This window comes from Octopus sinensis, linkage group LG3 (genome assembly GCF_006345805.1).
Source record: "Octopus sinensis linkage group LG3, ASM634580v1, whole genome shotgun sequence".
Lineage (NCBI taxonomy): Eukaryota > Metazoa > Mollusca > Cephalopoda > Octopoda > Octopodidae > Octopus > Octopus sinensis.
The window spans coordinates 96242725-96264754 of record NC_042999.1 but is presented as its reverse complement, the minus strand read 5'-3'; the positions used below and the strand labels follow the sequence as shown (position 1 = coordinate 96264754).

General features: G+C 33.2%; 1 protein-coding gene across 19 annotated transcripts in view; it reads right to left on the bottom strand.

Moving 5' to 3' along the window:
* The window catches only part of LOC115209155, a 1103332-nt gene that overhangs the window by 18907 nt on the left and 1062395 nt on the right, over window positions 1-22030 (bottom strand). For 17 of the 19 annotated variants that reach the window (XM_036501160.1, XM_036501159.1, XM_036501161.1 and 14 more), the window contains 7 exons: window positions 19411-19569; window positions 13851-14031; window positions 9273-9530; window positions 8004-8092; window positions 4483-4626; window positions 3029-3223; window positions 613-627 (listed from right to left, as the gene is read on the bottom strand). In XM_036501160.1, coding sequence (XP_036357053.1) covers window positions 613-627; window positions 3029-3223; window positions 4483-4626; window positions 8004-8092; window positions 9273-9530; window positions 13851-14031; window positions 19411-19569 — 1041 coding nt within the window. The remainder of the gene's footprint in view (window positions 1-612; window positions 628-3028; window positions 3224-4482; window positions 4627-8003; window positions 8093-9272; window positions 9531-13850; window positions 14032-19410; window positions 19570-22030) is intronic. The other 2 variants (XM_036501162.1, XM_036501178.1) reach the window with 1 other exon arrangement.

Below are 22030 nucleotides of genomic sequence, written 5' to 3'. Positions count from 1 at the left end.
ACCTATAAATATTAAACATTTAGCATTAATTTGGCAAAAATTATAAATAAAAACTTACTTTAATGGCAAAATCTTAAAGTTATTCTTATTAGAAAAAAAAAAAAACTAAATCAAAAATGCTTAGACATCACAATGATGAAATGAAGAAAAAAAAGAGACAACTATTCTATTACTTTTTAAAGTAAAAAAAAAAGACACACAAACATATTTCTAATGAATACAAAGCATTTTGAATGAAAGAAATCTATTTTATATAAGAAAAGTACAGCCAGAGAAGTGAGAGGAGATAAAAGGTAGTATTTCTTTATAAGTACTTAATATAGATGAAACTTCAAGTAAGAAATGCTCTAATTGTTGATGTTATATGTTAAAAGTACACTAAACATGGCAGCCACAACAGTAGTCACAGCAGTAAAAACAATCTCAGCGCAGTACATTGCTAGAAAGACAGTTCTTAAAATGTAGCCGCAAACAAGCAGAGAAAAATAAACTGTCAACGATGGGTTTCACATGAGGTTAATAAGTGAGGTAAAGAATAAAATGATAAACAAAGAGTAAAATCCATGCGAATGTCACTGTTTTTATGCAACAGTTAATAATGTTAGTACATACCCTGAGTTCTTCATCCTAGTAGGACAAACACACAGCAGAAAGAAAATAATGAATGAACAATGTAAAACAGTTTTATCTTTTCGAAAATAAAAACAATTTGATCAATGAGGTAAAATTAAGAATGAGGGGAAATGCAGACAAAATCAACCCAGAATATAAATAAAAAGCAAATGAGTAAAAGTGAAAATGGCTTTATCTTTCATTTCATTAAGTCAACATGGGCAAAACTTAATATTAGCGAATTGTTCAGTTAGAACTTTCCTATGTGATAGGTGAACTGTTCATATTTCAAAAGATCTTTTCAGTGAGAATCCAATCTGGTACAGAAATCATATGAGATATTTTAAAAACACAAATTTGCACAATAAACTAATTTTAACCATTTCACTCTAATTGCTATATATTTTGAAAAATATTTTATTATATATTTTGTATAGTTTTGAAAATATGAGTCTACTGTACTTTGCTATAAACCAAATGTTAATACTATTCTAAACTCTTCAAAATTGAGATGATGGCAATAATAAAGATGATAGTTTAATTAGTCCATAGCATATATACAAATTCATAAAAATATGGAACCTCATAAAAATGACTATCCCAGAATTAATTATTTATTTAAATAGCTTATACCAATGGCAAATAGTAGTTCATTACAACAGTGGACAGCATGAGGTAGAGGTAGCTATGCCTCACTGATTTCACTGCTCAAAGGCTAACATTTATTGTCATTCTGAGTATGCTGTGTAGTGTATTTTACTGAAATAATATTGCTCTCTCCAGTTCTGTATGTGTGTGGTGAACTGTGGCAAATGTCAGCAATACTTGAATAACTCTGCAGGTTTTTAGCTGTATATGGATCTAGAAAGTGTGGAGGTAATAATGAGAAAACACTTTGTTCTTAAACAATAATTAACTTTTACTCATTGTTGAATTATTCACAGCTAGTGAAAGAGAATCCTGCAACAACCTATAAAGTCTTTTCACACATTTTATTTATAAAGCAGCCAGTAAGCTGGAGGAGTGGACTTTCTTTTATATTACAATATTAAAATGAATGAAAACAAATATTTTTTTCAAACAATATCATGCATCCATTTTTGTGAAGATTTTAAGGAATTGGTAAGAAATGAAAGAAAATAGTGAAATGAAAAATGAAAGCAATTTTCATTTAAATACTAACCAATCATTTCCTACTTGACAGATTAAGAGAAAGACATCTTGTTATTATTTACAATAGTCTTTTGCAATGCAGCATTTTGAAAGATTCAAAATTTAATCGTATTATATATACATAGTAGTGTTGAAGTAAATAGTTCCTTGCTCCCACAGTTTTGTACTGTGTCTTTGTCATAAGATATAGAAGTATTGGTGTATAGGCAGAGTAGAAGCGACTCCTTATTTTACACAAAGAATTACTATACAAATATGAAATCATACAGAGATCTCTCAGCACTTTTTAGATAGTATAAGTCATCATAAAAATACTCCATGACTAATATAAGTTTTGGAGTAAAACAAATAGCAACAATTTAGTAGGCATAGCTGGAGTTCATGTAGATAAAATGTTTTAAGGCAGACAATTCCATATTGTCTCCAATTAAATTACCTTTCTTTTTAAGACCGATAGTAAATGTTTAATTTCTTTAAAATATTTTTCAGTCAATGATGAATAATAGATAGTATGGTTTTGTACCCTTTTTTAAATACATCTTTTATATACAAAATAGATTAGTGATATGATACTCTGATAGGAAATAGTTAATGAATCTGTTTTCCTTTTCTATTAAGCATAAAGTTATGGTTCCATCCCTATTTTTTCTCAGAATAAAAGAGAAACACTGGTCTGGATATACTAAAATTTAACCTTGAAAAAGCTATCAAATATGAGGAACAAAAAAAAACGACAGGCTCATAAGATCTAATGCTAAAATTTAGAAAGGAAACATAAACCTACTTATGATAAAGTATAAAATAAAGAATATTCATTATATTGTTGATACCAATGATCCTTAAATCCCAATGTATTTAATGAGTATTTTTTGAAGCATGATAATGTTTGTGTGAGCTATCAAATTTTAGAGGGTTAATTTGTCTAAACAACATCCCACTAAAAAAAAAAATTAATTTCATAATATTGTGTAATTTTTAGTTAAGTTCAACAGTAAATGCCCATGTTGGCTATTGTATCTCACATATTACTAGCAGACTGATGAATTGTTGAAAAATGTTATTAGGCTGAAAGATAAATGGTAGCAAAAAGCAAATGGTGTACTGCAGAAACAATAATTCTGAAAGGTAAGTTTAATAAATTGCTGTTCTTGGTTGCAATAAACAATAATGTATTTTTGAAAACCAAACAAAAACATTACTGAAAATGACAACACATTTGGTTTTAGTTTTAAGGTTCACTTACCCGAAATTTCTTTGGGTCATCAAGGGTGAAGAAGTCACCCCCTAGCTCTATGGCTTCTTCTAAACTTTGCAGAAATTGTTCCTGAAATTGAACAATCTCCTGGATATTACCAAACAACTGCATTATCTCATCCGATGTCAAGAGTGTCTCTGCCTTCAGAGGATTTAAATATCGCTCAATCAACACATTGAGGTCCTGTACAGATATGATATAAGTGGTATACAATAAAATGAAAGGAAATAGTGCTTTTATAAGCAATAATTTACAATTGGAATTAACTTAACATTTTTTTACTATCATGCACATAACAAATCATTAAAAAAAAAACTCCACTTTAGACCAAAGTCACATGTGAGTGGTTGGTGAATAATTGATCAGCAGATATGAAATCAGTTTTTCAGTTAGAAGTCAAATAAATTTAACATGTCTTCTCAAATCATTTCCCACAAGAAACAATTTAATTGAGGTATAAATCAAAAACTGTTTCTAAGATTTAATTTATGATGATACTTTACAATTAAACTATTTGTTAGAAAAACTGAGGTGCATCTGTTGCATTTGTGACAATATCTCACTAACACAACTTTCTCTTTCTTGCTGGGTAACCATATACCTCCTCTATAGCAAGACACTTGTTTCTGCCTTTCTATTTCTCTGTCATGCTTTAACCATTCATCATCTGACACCAGATCACTGTTATAGCAAGATACCTATTTCTGTCTCTCTATCACACTCTAACCTTTCATCTTCTGGCACAAGTTCCATCCTCAAATGTTCCTGCCCTTCTCAAAATTCCTTGTCCTGCAAGTTACTTGATGACTCTGTCAGGGCTGGTGCCATGTAAAAAGCATCCAATCCACACTGTAAAGTGGTTGGCATTTGGAAGGGCATCCAGCTGTAAAAATGATGCCAAAACTAATCTTGCCTGTGATAGTGCCATATAAAAAGCACTGAGTCTACTGTGCAGAGTGGTCAGTATTAGGAAAGGCATCCAGCCATAAAAATCTTGCCAAAACAGACTCAGTAGTCTGGAGTAGTCATCTACTTGTCCAGCTCATGTTAACTGTTCTACCAATGCATGCATAGAAGATGAGCATTAAATGATGATGATGATGATGATGATGATGAGATGAGTACTTTTTAGCTGTGGCTATTATGAAACCTTATATTTCAAATTCAGCATCGTTGTAGCTGAACATGATTAATTCCAGTTCTGTTAACTGAGGTTTGCCAATTTAAATGCATTACACTTACTATTTTTACAAGTTATTCTGAAGACATAGTCAACCATTTATTTGTAATCAAGATAATAGCAATGATTGAATTAGAAGTTATAATCAAAAGCCTTATGCAATTTTCTTAAAAGAAGCACTTATATTTATTTTGCTTTAATTGATTATAGATGAGGCATTCCAAGTTACAAATTCAACTATTTCAAAATATATTAATATTACCTTCACATAGGCACGCTCTGTTTCCAGAAGTTCCATGATGACCTTCCTTAACTTCTGTGCTTCAGATAAGGGTCTGGAAGGAGTTTCTCCAAACTGGTAAGGTTCATTAGGAAGACGGCACATTGCAGTCACCTGCTCAGTATTCTGAAGAAAATTAATAAAATTAGAACAACTGTATCGTGGTATAACCAATTTCACCAGAAATCATGAGAAATAAATGCTAAAAACTAACATACATATCAAATTCAACTATTCCAGAAACTTATCTTTCTTGGTGCATGTATTAAAAACAGATAATTTGTATGTTTTTTTGTATATACTGTAAAATGTATTTCCATTTTTTCTTGGTAAACCATGTAAGATCAGTTGCATTTGCAATAAAATATTTTAAGTGAACTTGAAGGAAGTGTGAAATCTATTAGCTACAGAGTGTTGTTTAAAATGCTTAAAATCTTAAATGCAATTTTTCTATATATTTTGGTATAAAATAAAGTATCTAGGAATCCACAAATATTCTAGACTGCATTCAAAAGCATACTGACTAGCAAAAGAAGTGCACCAAACACTACAGTTTCTTGCCTGTAGACATACAGCCTCCTCTCTGAATTTTATTGCTACCACATTTCTGTTCCTCAGAAATACGTAATTGTGTATCAAATTCACAAAAACCATGATGGATGCTTCCTACTGTGCTCATCCTTTTGATCCCATGCTACATGAATCATTAATAACTTTGCAGAATTTCCCCTTCCAGCATTATTCACCCATGATGGTTGTGTGAGCAGTATTCCTACAGACAATGTCACTTTACATACAAATACATACTGCATACATCAGGTAAATCTCCTTCAAAATATCTCTTTTCCCTCAAAAATGATTTCATCATACACACACACACACACATACATACATAGATACCAATTTTGAAAGTACCTCCACTTGCATCAAGCCAACAAGGTCATCTCTCCTGATAATGTATTTCCTATTACTCTCAGACAATGTGCCAAGAGCTTGTAACCTTACCACAATATTCAGTTTCTCTCTTTCTCCAGCAATATGCTCATGTATAAAACATGACAGTGCATTACATTCTGAAGAAGGACAATTTTTGTGACATTGCAGACTATTGTCCTATTGCTCACTTACAAGGTTTCAAAAATGATGGAAGCAGCCATCAACAATAGTCTTCTCCAACACCTTCAATTTCTCTCCTTAATGTTCATCCATATGGATCTACTCAAGACATAACTCTCTCATATCCCTCATCAGTGGCTCGAGAAATTTGGTGAAAGTAGTGTTGTTGCTTTCCCCATTAGCAAAACTTTTGAGCATATCTGCCAGGTGAGTCTCTTAATAAAACTGGTCGCTTAAGGACTTCATCTATTTCTTGTCTTTTGGATTCATAGATTGTTCTCAAAACATGTGCTGATGGAGATGTTTTTGACCCTTATTCTATGAATTCTAGAGTACTCTAGGATTTGAGTTTGTCATACTCATACACATCACTGACTTACATGCTATCACTCCAAGCACAACTCACCCCTACATAGATGATACCTTTTTACATTCCTTCTAACCTTCAGCACCCAAGTGTCTACAGACAAGCTAGACACCTCAAACCAAATCTGCAATGACTCCATGGATAGAGACCTTACAAATATCTTCCAATGGAGTTATACCAATTTTTTTTCTATTAATAATAAAAAGACACAATCACAAAGTATTATAATGCCTCACTTTCCAAAACAAGAACAAGATGCAACTAGGACCCTCACAAACTCTTCAAATGCTGAACCTCACCATTACTAAGCATTACTCCCAGTGAGGATATGTCCTCAACATAACAAAGTCCTTCATCTTCAGAACATTTTCTGGAAATTCCTCTCTGCACATGCTTTACTTGCAGCTATCAACTTAAAACTACTGAAAAAGTGCACTAATGGAATCAATCTCACTGGGTCTATGGAAGTCATAGGCACATTTCCTTCCTCTTGACTAAACTATAATAATGATTCTAAATTTTCGCACAAGGCCAGGGTAAAGTCAATCTCAGTGGAATTTGAACTCGGAATGTAAAGACGGACAAAATGTGTTAAGCATTTTGCCTGGTGTGCTAATGATTCTGCCAGCTTGCTACCTTACTAAACCATGATAATGAAAACATTAGTTAAAGGATATCCTAGAGTGGAATTTAGCAGTTTTTATTTGCAAATGAATTTAAAAGCCCAGTCTTAAGGGATTTAATGTCGCAGCTTTCAAAACACAAACAACTTTCCCTCTTAACTGTACAGTTTATAATACAAAACTGAGGACATATTCATCACATAAAGACTGATAACATATGTTCCAGAGGATATATACTTTTTCAGAGAATAGCTGTTAACAACTGAGTAGTGCCTTTAAAAACCTGGTATTTTCTATATTGTTAGAAAGAGGTATCTGTCAATAAGGCTATATTTCATTATTATAAATTTGCCTATAAGTAAAGCTTTATGTAGACACTCAAATAACTTCCATATCACAGAATAATGTACTTCAAAACGGGAAATACATATTAAATAATGTAGTTCTATATTTCTGAGAAAAAACAAAAATTGGGAATGTTGGAATACTTTTAACCACGAGTAGAATAGGCCTGATCTGTGGCTAAACAAACACTATAGCAAGTTCAATCAAAAATTATATGATTCATGGAAACACAAATCAAGTGCGGAAGATAATTCCATACTAGAAAAATATTCTCATTTTACATGAAACGACATGCTACCATAAGGGTGTCTCTGAAATCACACTAAATACACTCTACCTATATCCCTACTGTATGTGTCTATTATGTGTTGATATTATCAAGACCAAAATGCAGATGTTAGACATCTCAAGAAATGTATCATGAGCACCACATCAATCAAACACAATACAATCAAGCCATCACATGTGCTACAAATACATACAATTTTTGTAGTTGCTTGACCTGCTAGAAATAGCAACCAAAAGTTTACCATATCATGGGTTCACCTGGGGTTAAAAAAGAGTGGTAACATTGTTGCGTATGGAACAGCAATGTTGAAGTGGCAACAAACATTATTTATTATATATATATTTGTGTTTCTATGTATATAATAAGATAATATTGCTATTCTACATATGTGTGTGTGTGTACAGGATGTAGCTTTTTAGACAATAAGGAAAACTTCCTAAAGTTAATTTTTTGGGGATATAGATAGTTTGTAGTCTGTAAATATAGAAAAGATACCTTGATACCAACAACTATACACACACACACACACAAGCAATTTTAATAAGACTATACATTCCTTAAAAAAGTTGAAAATTTGAATCTTTTAATATCTACCAGCTTAGAAGTACAACACTCATAACATTACATTTCCACAATATGTAGTATCTATTATATTTACATTTAACAATAATTCAAGTTGTGTAGATTTGATGAAAGCAGTCAGAAACAGAATTATAAATAGAAAAGAGGAGTAAACAGAAATAGTTAAAAAAATAACATTTACCTTTAGAAGAACATCAATCTCTTTTGGAGAGAGCTTTGGTGGTAATGGTGATTTTCGTGGTGACAAAGTGCCCTGTCTGGAATCTCGACCTATGATAACAGAAATAAAAGAAGAGCTGGAGTGAAATATATTTTGACTATTTGTTAAGGTGCATATTATGAAGAGAACAAAAATTGTATCCATTTTTGTCCAATGATATTTCTCACCTTGCTCGATAAAACTTGACATTTCATGTCAGATGTCTAGTAGTAACTGTTACATGAAACAAGCTATTATTATGAAAGTCAATTGTTTTCTTCAAATGTCAATAATATTCTTAGTTGGTTCACATGAATGAGTACACTAATGTATCACATTACTTAGTCTTGTCTTTTTGTTTGACTGAATTTACCTGTTTAATAACCACCTGGCTTAAAGCTGATACAACTCACAGATAAAATAGTGAATGAGAGAAAACTGAAAACAGGTGAACTATTGTGTTTATCATGACAAACAAGAAGTTTTGAAACCAAATATATTCAACAATAACTCCTTAATATTAAGGTAGAGTAAAAACCTTGAAATACTGAAAACCTGAGATATCTAGAATCACTTTGCAATTGTTTTTGTTGAAGTCAGTTGTGACTATCAAGTACATATCTATTCATGTGACATAGTAAACAAATAATTAAAGCTGTTCCAACCATGACTGTACTGTACTTTCTTTGGGAACAGCATATCTATGCTATAAGACAGGATGGAATTCAAAAGGGACTTGACTACTATTTCTTGCAGGTGGAATGTCTAGTTGGTTATTCCTTTAACTCTAGGAATTCTGCTTGGGTATGTTAATAATAATAAATCCTTTTTCCATATATTATTTGAATATTTCATAATTTTACATATTTTTGTGATTTGTAATTTATGTATTAGTTTATCAAATGCATATTATTCACACTTCATCTGACCATGTCGTCTTTTACTCATTCTGACTTTAGTTTAAATAATGTTTTTCAGCTTCTACCTCTATTTTTCATGCTCTGCTGAATCTTACGCTTAATGTATAAACAGCCTAATCTACAGTAGCAACACTTTTCATCCTCTAACAGTGTTATTATATTGTTCAATTATTAGCTTTTAAATATGCACCATAGAAAGTAACATATTGAATCACCTGTTTCTGTAAGGAGCAGCTTCAGGATAAGAGTGAAATGAATAGAAAGCAACATTAATATACAAATGAAAACATATCCAGAAAGAAAATGAAATATGTAATGGAAAACATATTACCTGGAGAGCCTACAGACAAATCAGCTAAGGCTTTGTCTCTAGGCTGTGGAGGAGTGCCAATGGTATTTTGGATAATGCTGTCATTGGTATCTGCTGACGGCCCTCCTGCATTGACCACAGTTGGAACCTGAACACGACAGGTTTGAACCGTCATACATAAAGAATGGGATTCATGAAGCAAGGCTTCAATGAATACCATATCAAGCTCTGAGACTATCTTTCCATTGATGATTAAAATTTCATCCCCAGGAATCAACCCTGCAAATTAAGAAAATAAAAAAAAAAACTTAGAAGCAATGATGAAAAAGCTTACACACATCCATATCCTAAGCATTCCTGTTGTGTCCTACAATATCTCACTCTAAAATCTTAGCCATTCTTCCATATCACTGCGTCTTTTTACAATACCTCCTCAATTAATGTTTTCCTAATAGATATTAACATACTGAAGGTCAATAGACATTAGCTACCAATATCACTAATTTGCAAGAGCCTGCAAGGTCATGCAAACTGCTCTGCTTCATCTGATACATTAATAAAAAAGAGAAAAAGCATGGTTCATTTTTGAGTAAACATGTTTCTAAAAGTATTATAAATGCTATAGGATTGAAATATGTCATCATACATATGTATAAATGTGTGACTGTGTGTCTGAACACATTAATGACATGTGTATGTGCATGCATATACATGAATATTCTTCTCATAAATACACAAGTTAGCTATTGAAAAACACCATATCAATTGATCTCAAAGAAAGAAAATAAATAACAATATAAGAATAAGAGAATATCAACATTCACTCTTACCTGAATGGCAGATCAACAGTTAAGCAACATCATTGTAATAATTATACTACTGGTGAGTTATGATAGTAAAACCAACATCTATATCAGAAATAAGCCCAATTTGGAAATGACACAACCTCTTAAAAGTTATAAAGAATTCTTGTGTTTTTAACTTAATCATTACTTACAAAACCTAAAAACAAAAAAGGGAAGTAAAATATTTATCCACTGAAAGAAAAGAGAGAAACTGCTACAAGATCATTTGTCTTGCTAAAAATAGCAGCTTAATCTCCCTCTAATCATACCTATGTCTTAAAAAGACATGTTAAGCAAAAGATGGAAAGTCACAGCTGGAATGCCTTTGATCATAGGTTTGCTTGATGAGGGCTAATCTAGAACTAAACAAGGATAAGAACTACAATGATAGAATACTAAAAAATCATTGAATATTTTCAACATATTTTAACTACAAAAAGGATAAAATATGTAATAAATAAATGAAATAAGGCTAAAACCAATATTTTACTTGATACTAACAATTTAATGCATCATCTTCCAATAAAAACTCCAAATGTGTATGAAATAAACAGATAATATATTTGATCATACAAAGAGAAATAAACAACTTATTTCTGGATACTTTGAAAGATGTTCACGGCCAAGTAAATCTACTTTTTATTGTTGTGAAGCCGGAAACTAAAATACATCCAATGACAACAGGTAATCACTTTCCATTATTTTCAAATGCAATTAAATTTACAGCTAATCCAGTTGCTGGAGTCTCTTCAAACTCTTCTCACTAACTCTGAAAATACACTATGACTGTTTAAGATAGAAAAAAGTAAAAGGCAAGATAACACTGTTCCCAGGTCTACCCTGACCTGAAATAATGACACCTGTCAGGTCTCAGCTAAGCTTAATTAGCAAGTCAGTCAGGGCAGATAGAGCTCATTAGCTCAGGGGCTGGCAGCCCATCTAGAAGAAGGAAAACTCTGATTCCAAACCCCAACCACCTTGTGGCCATATCCAGCTGTGGGGAAGACTTTGAGAGTAAACCCAGAGAAAAAATTGGGAGTTGGAGTCTTAGAGGCAGTCCAATGTTGTCAACAACCTCATTCTGGCAACTCCTATGTTGATGCTAGTGTGAAATTGTAATGGCCAACCTATTCCGTTGGCTGCATCAGTAGTGTGGAGAGGGAAAACATGCTGCATAGACAAAAACCTGTCTTCCATATCATATCACCCAGGACTGAATCCCATTGAACATTCTATACTGAAGAGATAAGACCAAGGAAAAACAACAACTTAAACAGTACTGGAACGAGTCACAATTGCAGCTTTTGTGAAAGAGGCTGCCATTTGCAGATCAAACTGTTCAGTGACAGACAACACTGTTCAAGTAGGGTGCACAATGAGGAACCCTGTCCATGGTCATTAATGACAGATGAACCACAGAATGGAGTAAGAAAGAAATCTTACAACTAAACCTTGCATATTTAGGAGTGATTTGCAATTCACATACAATATGAAAACTAATGATTCTTACAAAATGTTCAAATTTTTTTCTGAAAAGATTATAGATATATTCAGTGTCATAACCACTGAAACTAAAAACATACTAGCCAAGCTATTACTTCAAGAGTCTAAATCTATCATTAAACTGCTTCAGCTACTGCTGATAGCATTTGTCTAAATAATGACATCTAATTGAAGTAAGACAGTATAGGCTCAATCTGGACTGGTTGGGATCTATATCTCTTTGATATTAAAAGCAGCCTGGGTTTATGATTAAAAAAAAAAACAGCCTGACAGATATTTATAACTTATTCAACTTTTTGGGATCTGGACCTGTATACTGTTTGAACCTTTCTCTTATAGGACCTCCTTACTAATATTGCTTCAGTTCAGGATTAGAGTTAATTTTCAATAATAATTTACTCTGATATTATGCCAACTACAATAATATTTTTGTTGAGCACCATTTCATTTTAGCAAAATTATTAAATAGAGTATTAGAAGAGAAGCAAAAGTGAGCTAAATTTGCAATGCACTGAGTTATATGTTTTGAATAGTTACATATTTGTTTATGTCTTTCATACAGGCATTTGATACTTCTCTATAGATTTCATTTATGTGAAATAAAGAAATAATATTAAACACACACACCTATATATATATATATATATATATACACACACATAAATATATATATAGATAGATAGATACATACATACATACATTGATAAATTAAGAAATGGAGTTAAATGGAGGTGTTATTCAAATCTTTATACTTCCAACATATGTTTCAAAGAAAATACTGATATTATTCTGGAGGGAATAAAATGATGTAAAACAATGCAATCACCCCATCAGGGTAAAAAAAAAGAAAAAAAAAACACAGCAGTAAGTCATTTTAACTGAATGTGATTACGACATATATGATGAAGTGGAATGCTGGCAAGTTATTTTTTAAAAAAATGTTAATAGATTTAATATCAAAGGCAATTCTCTAAATTGTCTTTGACATTAAATCTATTAGTTTTTTAAAAAATAACTTGCCAGTGTTCCCCTTCATTATATATGTCGTAATCACATTCAGTTAAAATGACTTACTGATGTGCTTTTTTATTTCTCTTTTTTTCCCTGACAAGATGATTGCATTGATTTACATCATTTTTATTCCCTCCAGAATAATATCAATGTTTTCTTCGAAAAATATGTCGGAAGTATAAAGATTTGAAAAACACCTGCGTTTAACTCCATTTCTTAATTTATCTATGTTATACAAAAACATTCCACTTAACCCTGGAATTTATACCTTTATAAGTATGGTGTAACATCCTTGGTACTTATGTGAATTTTAGCTACCCTGGTAACTATTTATTTTTTCCATGTTATTTGTACACATTGAAAAAATACCTACATTTGTGTGTGTGTGTGTGTACATATATATATCCATGTATTTTGATAGAATTATCTGTTGGTTATTTGCATCTGTGATGTTTTTCAGTTTTAAGTTAACCCATAAGCACTTTTGATTTTGACTTTCTCCCATTTCATGAGATCTTCTATCTCTAAAATTAGATGAAATTAGTCTGAAAAATTTTTTTTTATAATAAATGTTTTAGTCTTTGATTTGCAGAAGCTATTCAAAATGTTTTATATTGACAATCAAAATCAAACCAAATCAAATCAGATATCAGAAAGCAGAACCAAAATCGAAGTCGATCAACATCAATAGAAATTGCAGCTGTGATACCAGTGCCGGTGACAAGTAAGCGAACCATCCGATCGTGGCCATTGCCAGCGCCGCCCTGACTGGCCTCCGTGCCAGTGGCACGTAAAAAACACCATCCATTCGTGGCCGTTGCCAGCCTCGCTTGGCCCCCGTGCCGGTGGCACGTAAAAAGCACCATCCGTCCGTGGCCGTTTGCCAGCTCTGTCTGGCACCGGTGCGAGTGGCACGTAAAAAGCACCCACTACACTCATGGAGTGGTTGGCGTTAGGAAGGGCATCCAGCTGTAGAAACACTGCCAGATCAGACTGGGCCTGATGCAGCCTTCTGGCTTCACAGACCCCAGTTGAACCGTCCAACCCATGCTAGCATGGAAAGCGGACGCTAAATGATGATGATGCTGATGAATTATCTCTTATTAACAAGATTTGCTTGTGAAGAATGACATGAAGCCATTGTATTAAAATAGCTTTCATATGTTGACTAAGAAAGGGCTAATATTAGATGCACACACAAATATATATTTTTAATAATAAAAGATGAAACTCTAATGACCTTTCCGATGAGCTAAACCTCCTGGTTTGATCTCACATACATAAACTTGTAATTCATCATCCTTATCATAGTGATCTGATAATTCTGCCTCCACTCGGAAGCCAAATTCAGGATCTGCCACTGATTTCGTTAGTTCAATGTGAAACAAACTTTTCTGGCAGACTTCAATGGCTTCATATTTCTGAAGAAGATAAGAACAAAGATAAAAAAAAATGTAGAACAGAGTAAATACAAACAAAGTGATACACAAATTAATAAGTAAAAACATACACATACATAAACAGAAATATTACAAGGCAATTTTTCATTGCTATAAAGGAAAAAAACAAACAAACTATAGTGATGATAGAAAAAAATATGTTAGCTTATTAAAAATTACTAAAATGAGAATACTGTAAAAAAAATAAGATGTTAATTAGCTTACCCATATATTACTCCCATTTATATTGCTACCCCCCCCCCTCACACACACATACAGATGAAAGATACAGTTAAATCCTGCAACATTTGAACTCAAACAAACAGCACTGAACATGAAACTGTGAAGTATCTGACTCAACTTTCTATTATCTATGTTCCCTCTTTTGTTCAAATTTAGATAACTTAACTTAGATTGGTTTCGGCCATTAATGGTCCAAACCATGACTAACTCAATACCACCACCTCGCAAAGTCTTTCAATTAATTGTTTTGGGATACCATGGGCCACTCAAGCAAAGAGTTGTTGTTGTTGGCTGAAATGTATCCAGGTGTAGGTGACTTATCTGGTATTTCCTGGAAGAATTTGTCCAGGTACCGTTTGAAAGTTGTTGGACCTTTTTCTACTTTAATTTCTTTCGGGATAGCATTGAAAAGAGAAGGCCCATTTGCAGTGAAGAAATTGTGTTGCAAAGTTCTTATGTGGTGTGAACTTGACCTTTGTAGGGAATGCATTACACAGGGGCCTAGCCTTGGGTGAGTTGTATATAATAATATTTGGATAATATTGGTGGAAAATTTTCCACATGGTGCAAATAATGTATCACTCATGATGGCGTTGCAGAGAATACATATGGTATTGCATGAAGAGGGGGGAAATGATAGCTATAATGAAATAAATGATTTTCAGATTGATGAGATTTCAAAATTTGTAGAACATGAATTCGAGCGAGGTCATTGCCAGTACCGCCTGACTGGCCCTGTGCCGGTGGCACGTAAAAATCACCCACTACACTCTTGGAGTGGTTGGCAATAGGAAGGGCATCTAGCTGTAGAAACTCTGCCAGATCAAGATTAGAGCCTGGTGCGGCTGTCTGGTTAGCCAGCCCTCAGTCAAAATCGTCCAACCCATGCTAGCATGGAAAGCGGACGTTAAATGATGATGATAATGATGAATTGGCATTCATACCCACAGATAGAAAGCAATTTAGATTCTTGTGTCAGTTTATCAACTCTTGATTATGAAAACTACAACTCTATTACTGCCATGTTTTAGCAGCACCTACTGGTCATAAGAAATGAATGGTGCATTAGACCTCAATTATCACTATCTTCTATCATTTATTTAGATATATATCTTGTCATCATCATTTGAATGTTTACATTTCTGTGCTTGCATAGGTCATACAGAATTTGTGGTGGTAATGTTTCTTGGACTGGATACTTTTCCTGCTGCCAACTTTCAGCTGTTTCCAAGAAGGGTGACATTTCACCTTGTCTAGTTATATTTCCTTGGAAGACTGGAAATGAGTGGCAAAGTTTGAATGATGGTAGCACTCACTTGCAACTATCATGTGATATCAAAACAAACATGCATACATATATTGCATGACATTTGTAAATAACTCTCACTGTCATAGAAGCCGTACCATCCATTTCCAGTATTCTGTGAAATTATGTCTGGCCATGAGGAAATATCACCTAAATTGAAAATAGGTGATGTTTGGTGACAGGAAAGGCATATGGCTGTAGAAAATCAGCCTTAATAAAAATCCTCTCTGACCCATGGAAGTATTGGAAACTGGATGCTAAAATGAGGTTATGTGTGTATATGCACTTTTTTTGCTGTATTGTTTGTTTCTTTATTGCATCTGATATTTCATTATTGATCTTCTATATAAATGAAGCTATATCCTTTAATTTGCTGCTGTGCTTTACATGAAATGAGAAGATACATTGCAGAACAGTTATTTTAATGAGTTATATCTATTTGTCACCCAAAGAGACACATCTGCACTGTTAGATGCTCCTGAACCAGTTGTCAAGAATCCCACCCATGAGAGATCAATCAATGCTAGATGTGTCAAAACAATTGTAGTAATTAATAAAATTCTTGTTTCTTCCAGCTCTCATTTGGCATGCATATACACACACACACACACATATATATATATATATATATATATATATATATATATAAGTACTCTGAGAGAAAAGTTGCACTCAAGAAGCATCAGATATGGTGTGCAAGAGAGGCAACTGTGCTGGTATGGTCATGTGTTGTGTATGGTTGAGGACAGCTGTGTGAAAAAGTGTCACACCCTAGCAGTAGTGGAAACCTGTGGAAGAGGTAGACCCAGGAAGACCTGGGATGAGGTGGTGAATCACAACCTTTGAACATTGGGCCTCACCGAGGCAATGACTGAGACCCTTGGAGATATGCTGTGCTTGAGAAGACCCACCAAACCAAGTGAGTCCTTAACCATGGCCTATGCCAGTGCACCATAACCAGCCCATTTAAGAGTACCTTTCAATCATTGGGCAATAAACTGCACTTGCAAAGATCTGTTGAGGCAAGTGAAATCATTGTTATGGCCGATGACAGTACCACCTGATTGGCACCCATGCCAGTGGCACATTCAAGCATGGTCGATACCAGTGCCGGTTGACTGGTTCCATGCTGGTGGCACATAATAAGCACCATTCAAGCGTGGTTATTGCCAGTGCTACCTGACTGGGTTCTGTGCTGGTGGCATGTAAAAAGTACCATTCAAGCGTGGTCGATGCCTGTACCACCTGACTGGCACTTGTGCCAGTGGAATGTAAAAAGCACTCACTACACTCTTGGAGTGGTTGGTATTAGGAAGGGCATCCAGCTGTAGAAACTTTGCCAGATTGGACTGGAGCCTGGTACAGCCTTCTGGCTTGCCAACCCCCAGTCAACCCATCCAACTCATGCCAGCATGGAAAGTGGACTTAAATGAGAATGATGATGATATATAAAGATAACTTAAATATAAAGATATTCTATTGACAATCCAATAATTTATTTATATTACAATTTTACATTAAATACTAAGAATATAATATATGACAACAAAATATTATATAAATATCTATAAAAAAAACCATAAAAGGCCAACAAATTGTTTTGACTTATATATATTTTTTTCCTGATATACATAATCACATTTCCATTATATACAAGTCACTTCATGGTCCTTGGTTCAGAGAGATGAAATTCTGTGTGAAAGGATGGCTGGATTGTAAAAATTAATTCAAATGTATGTGTTATGTGCGTGAGCATTATCTATTCAATCTTACATCAATTACAATTAAAAAGCAACAAAAACAAATTAATGAATGATACAATCAAGTAAGTGCAATCCACAATCATCGAAATTCACTTCATTATATCTCAAACACATATCAATTGAAACTCATTGATGTTTAAGATAGTCGCTGGTCATCACAACATACAATAATAATATATGTATGTATATAAATGTATATAATTAAGCATCTAAGTCTTCTTCTACATGTAACTTCAAGAAAAAATATGTAAATACAACAACTCTTATGTATTCAAATTAGTTGTTATAAAAAAATTTACTGTTAAAATTAACTAATAATAATCTTCTATATTTGTTATTTTCTTGGAGGGATAAATAGAAACCTAATGAAAATTTCTCTCTTTGTTTACTTAATCTTTTGTAATATATGGTTCTAGGTCAACTGTCCAGTGAGCAATTGCCTGATGGACAATTGCCCGATAGATCTCCCCAACAGACACTTTCACATTACCTTTATCTGTCATTTGGGCGAATCTTCCTGTATTCAAAAACTGTATTTTTCCTCACTTAGCTGAAGTAAAGAACCACCAAGTGTTGAAAGGCTTTGGCTTTTGTGCCAGCAGACAATGTTGTAACAGCATTTGAGCAATTATAAGAAAATTTGTGCCATGAAGCAGATCCAATCATTGATTACTTTGAAGATTCTTATATCAGTAGAATACAACAGTTTAACAGAGGCAACCCACTCTTTCCTATTTGTATGTGGAACATGTATGACTGCATATGTAGTGATTTACCACAAATAATTAATTCCTTGAAGGGATGGCATAACCATTTACAGGTGAATATAATGACAAGTCATCCAAATATCTGGCATTTTCTTCAGGTATTGAAGATTGAACAAGTACTTAATGACACAATCATCAACCAAATGCTGGTAGAACATCAGCCTTCATCCAAAAAGAAAAAAATCAAAATTTAATGAAAAATATTGCATTTGTTTGTCAGGCACTTGTCAGTTGGGTAGTTGTCCGGATACTATAGATATATAAATATATAATGAGCTTCTCCCAGCTTCATTCTACCAGATTCCCTCACAAGGATTTGGCTGGTTCAGGGCCAGAAAAGAAAACATTTGCCTAGGGTACCACACTGAGACTGCACACAAAAACATGTGGGTGTGAAACAAACTTCTTTACCACACAACCAATAGCCATACTGAGAATCAAAATAAAAGATGAGAATAGAATATGGGTATCATTTTCAGTTGCTGTTAGGAAAGAAAGAAAAGAAAAAGTGTATATGAAGATAACTTGCTATTGGTAACTGAAAAAAATACACACCTGGATATTCTGATGTGTAAGTCAGTCAATTTGACTTCTAAGCCATTTTATATGTGATATCTAAATAACCTAACAGATATACTGTTCATTATATAATTATCATACAATGTCCATGATGTTAGTTTAACAAGAACACAATTGTTTCTAATTAGGAACCTTCATATGTTAGAAAACATCAAAAAAGTAGATGCTTTGTATGGATTCCATGGTTAGGGTGATTGACTCCCCACCACTGATGTATTGACTTCGACATATTCTAGTAGAATATGATCTGATTGCAGTCAAAGGAAAATGAAAAGAGAATAAACAGATGTTATTGCTAAAAATATGGCATGAGTAATCTAAGGATCTTAACTACTTCAGTTGGTAGAAGTAAGAGAAAGCATAATTCTTTTTCCTTCTGTTGCTGTTCTTAAATGCCAAAATTAAATGTCTTTGTATTGTCTTAAATGTTTTTGTAGCTCTTGCGGCCAATGAAGAATTATTATTATTATCATTATTATTATTAAGAAGGTGGTGAGGTGGCAGGATAGTTAGAACACTGGACAAAATGCTTAGTAGCTGAGTTCAAATTCTGCCAAGGTCAATTTTGCCTTACATCCTTTCAAGTTTGATAAAATAAGTATCAGTTGAACACTAGAATCGATGTCAGCTTTGGTACCCCTCCCCCCAAATCTCATGCCTTGTGCCTATAGTAGAAAGGATTATCATTATCTTTAGAACTTACCAGCTTTTTTATTAGTTCACATCTATGTGGGATGCTGTAATTGCCCTGAGATACTTGTAACCGTACAAAATGATCAGCTGTACTAAGACCTCGTTTTGAGCATACAAATTCCAGGAGATCTTGAACTGTTGACTTTTCATCCACTCCAACCAATATTGTCTGCAAGAAAATATGAAATAGTTAGATATAAGCATTCAAATTTGGGATGCTGGCTTAACCACTGAAAACAGAAGATAATGTATAGCATATAGATATAATATCGGATTTAATATATAGATAGTTCACAATAAAGCTTTGGAATTAGGTGTACAGCAATGCTTACTTAGAAGCTGCACATTGCTAACATGTTTTGAAAATAGCAAATCTAATGTGGGTACTACAGAACAATGCTTGCATAAAAACGATGATATAGCTACTGCAATGATTACTTAAATGCAAAATGACCATAGTTGCAGCATATGAATACTACTTGTAAATAACAGCTATGGTAGCAGATATCTAGCATGGCATTTATTGCACAGATTCACAAATATTTATATCAATGAAACAGTTTCTCAATAATACATATGTTGCTGCAATATGATTCATGGATGCTGCATGAACTGCTACTATTGGTGCAATGTAGCAAAGCTTAAATATATGCACTATAACAGCATTGGCTGCCATCAATAATTTTGAATATATTTTTAACAATAAAGAGGAACCACTAAACTTGAATTGTACTGTTGTGCATATTTGAGACATTGTTTAATTGAAAATATAAACACACACACATATGGAGAGTGAGAGAAAAAGAGAAATTGATTTAGTGAAGATAGTTAATTCATGTCTGTAATAATCTATCCCAGGTTAAAAAAGTAACTAGTTTCTAAAATGTTAATTATCTTAATAAACAACAAGAGCTGAAGTTTGGGTAAGCAAATCTTAAATGAAGAAAATAAATTTCTGTATGGGTTTATTTTATCCACTACTTGAAGCTCTAATCTCATTTTCATAAATTTCTTACTTATAATATGCAAATTTTAATGAAATACATTTTTACACTATCAAATTTTTGAAACTTTCACATACTTTCAGAAACTCAGTAATTCTAGTGTATTATTGTGAAAATTCAGTTTTGTTTCCATGAGCTTAATTGAAAGTTGGCAGTAGGAAGAACATCCACACCAGAGTAGACTTAGAGCTCTGGTTTGTCATCTCCTGTCAAGCCTCTAGCATAGAAAACGGATATTAAATGATGTTGATGTAACATAGTTTAGCATTTTGTTTAATATCAGATTGTAATAGGAAATTTGAATGTATGTTGTTTGAATGAATGTTAGTCATAACAATGACTGAAGGAAATTATCTCAGGGGTGCCTGCATACTTGATACATACAGTTGTATCATACACATGTAATAGATTAAGTTGAACAACTTTGCTCAGCAGTGATTATCAAAGCAATCAGTAAGCAAAATTCCTTTAAGATTAGCAGATCAAAAGTTTTGATCAATATTGAAGAGAATTAATATGGTCTCTAAAGTTAACTGATAAAAGCAATGGATATGTTTCGGGTTTATTAGACCTACTTATCAATGCATACTCTGTTCAGTTGGCTAAACTAAGAGTGATTAATATTTGCTTAATTTTTAAATTCATTTTTCCATGCCAGCATGGGTGGCACGAATATATATTCTGGTATTGCTTTATGGGCAAATACCCTTCCTGTTGCTAACTTTCACCTGTTTTTCTCGCAAGGGATCTCTTATTACACTTGATTTTGAAGGTGAGAAGCCAGCAGATGATTTACTGGCAGACGAAATGTCAATGACATGGCCAATTGTAGCTTGGCAATTTTTGGAAAAGTGCAATTGTAAACAAACACACATTGACACACAGGCACTTACATCCGCACATACTATACATATATATGTACATACATATATAAATATATATGAATGGCATCTTTCAATTTCTATCTACCAAATACACTCACAGGGATTTGGTCACTTTGTGACTATAGTACAAGACACTTGTCATGAGAGGGGTTAAATCCCAAACTATGAGGTTGGAAAGTGAACTTCTTAACTACACAGACATGCATGTGCCTGTGTCTATACATAGGTGTATAGAAACAGACAGACAGATAGATAATTATAAATATCGACAGTATGCCTGAGGGGAAATATCTTAGGAGCATTCTGCATTCTAAATACAAAATATAGTTGACTCTCACAAATGTGATATAATGAGGTGAAATACTTCAAACGACTGATCAAGCAAATAGTAGACAAAATCTCTGAAGAGTTGAAAATCTAAAACAAGGAACTGATATAATGCCAATAAAAGGATTATAAAAGCAAATACATAAAGCTAATATGAACTTTTATAAAGATTTCTGATATGAGCTTAGAATAGATCTGATGTATGGAAGAATAGTTTCACTGTAAGATAAAAAGAGAGAGAAAAAGTACTTAGTGAAATTTATTATCTGAATCAGATTGTCTTTTGCTTAGATTTTTGTATTATGTGATGAATAGTCATAATTTATCTCATATATTTTACTATCTCAGCATTTTCTTGTAGACTCAATGATTCATGCAGTCTCAACAATAATATTTCAGAGGAAGGGAAGCAAAA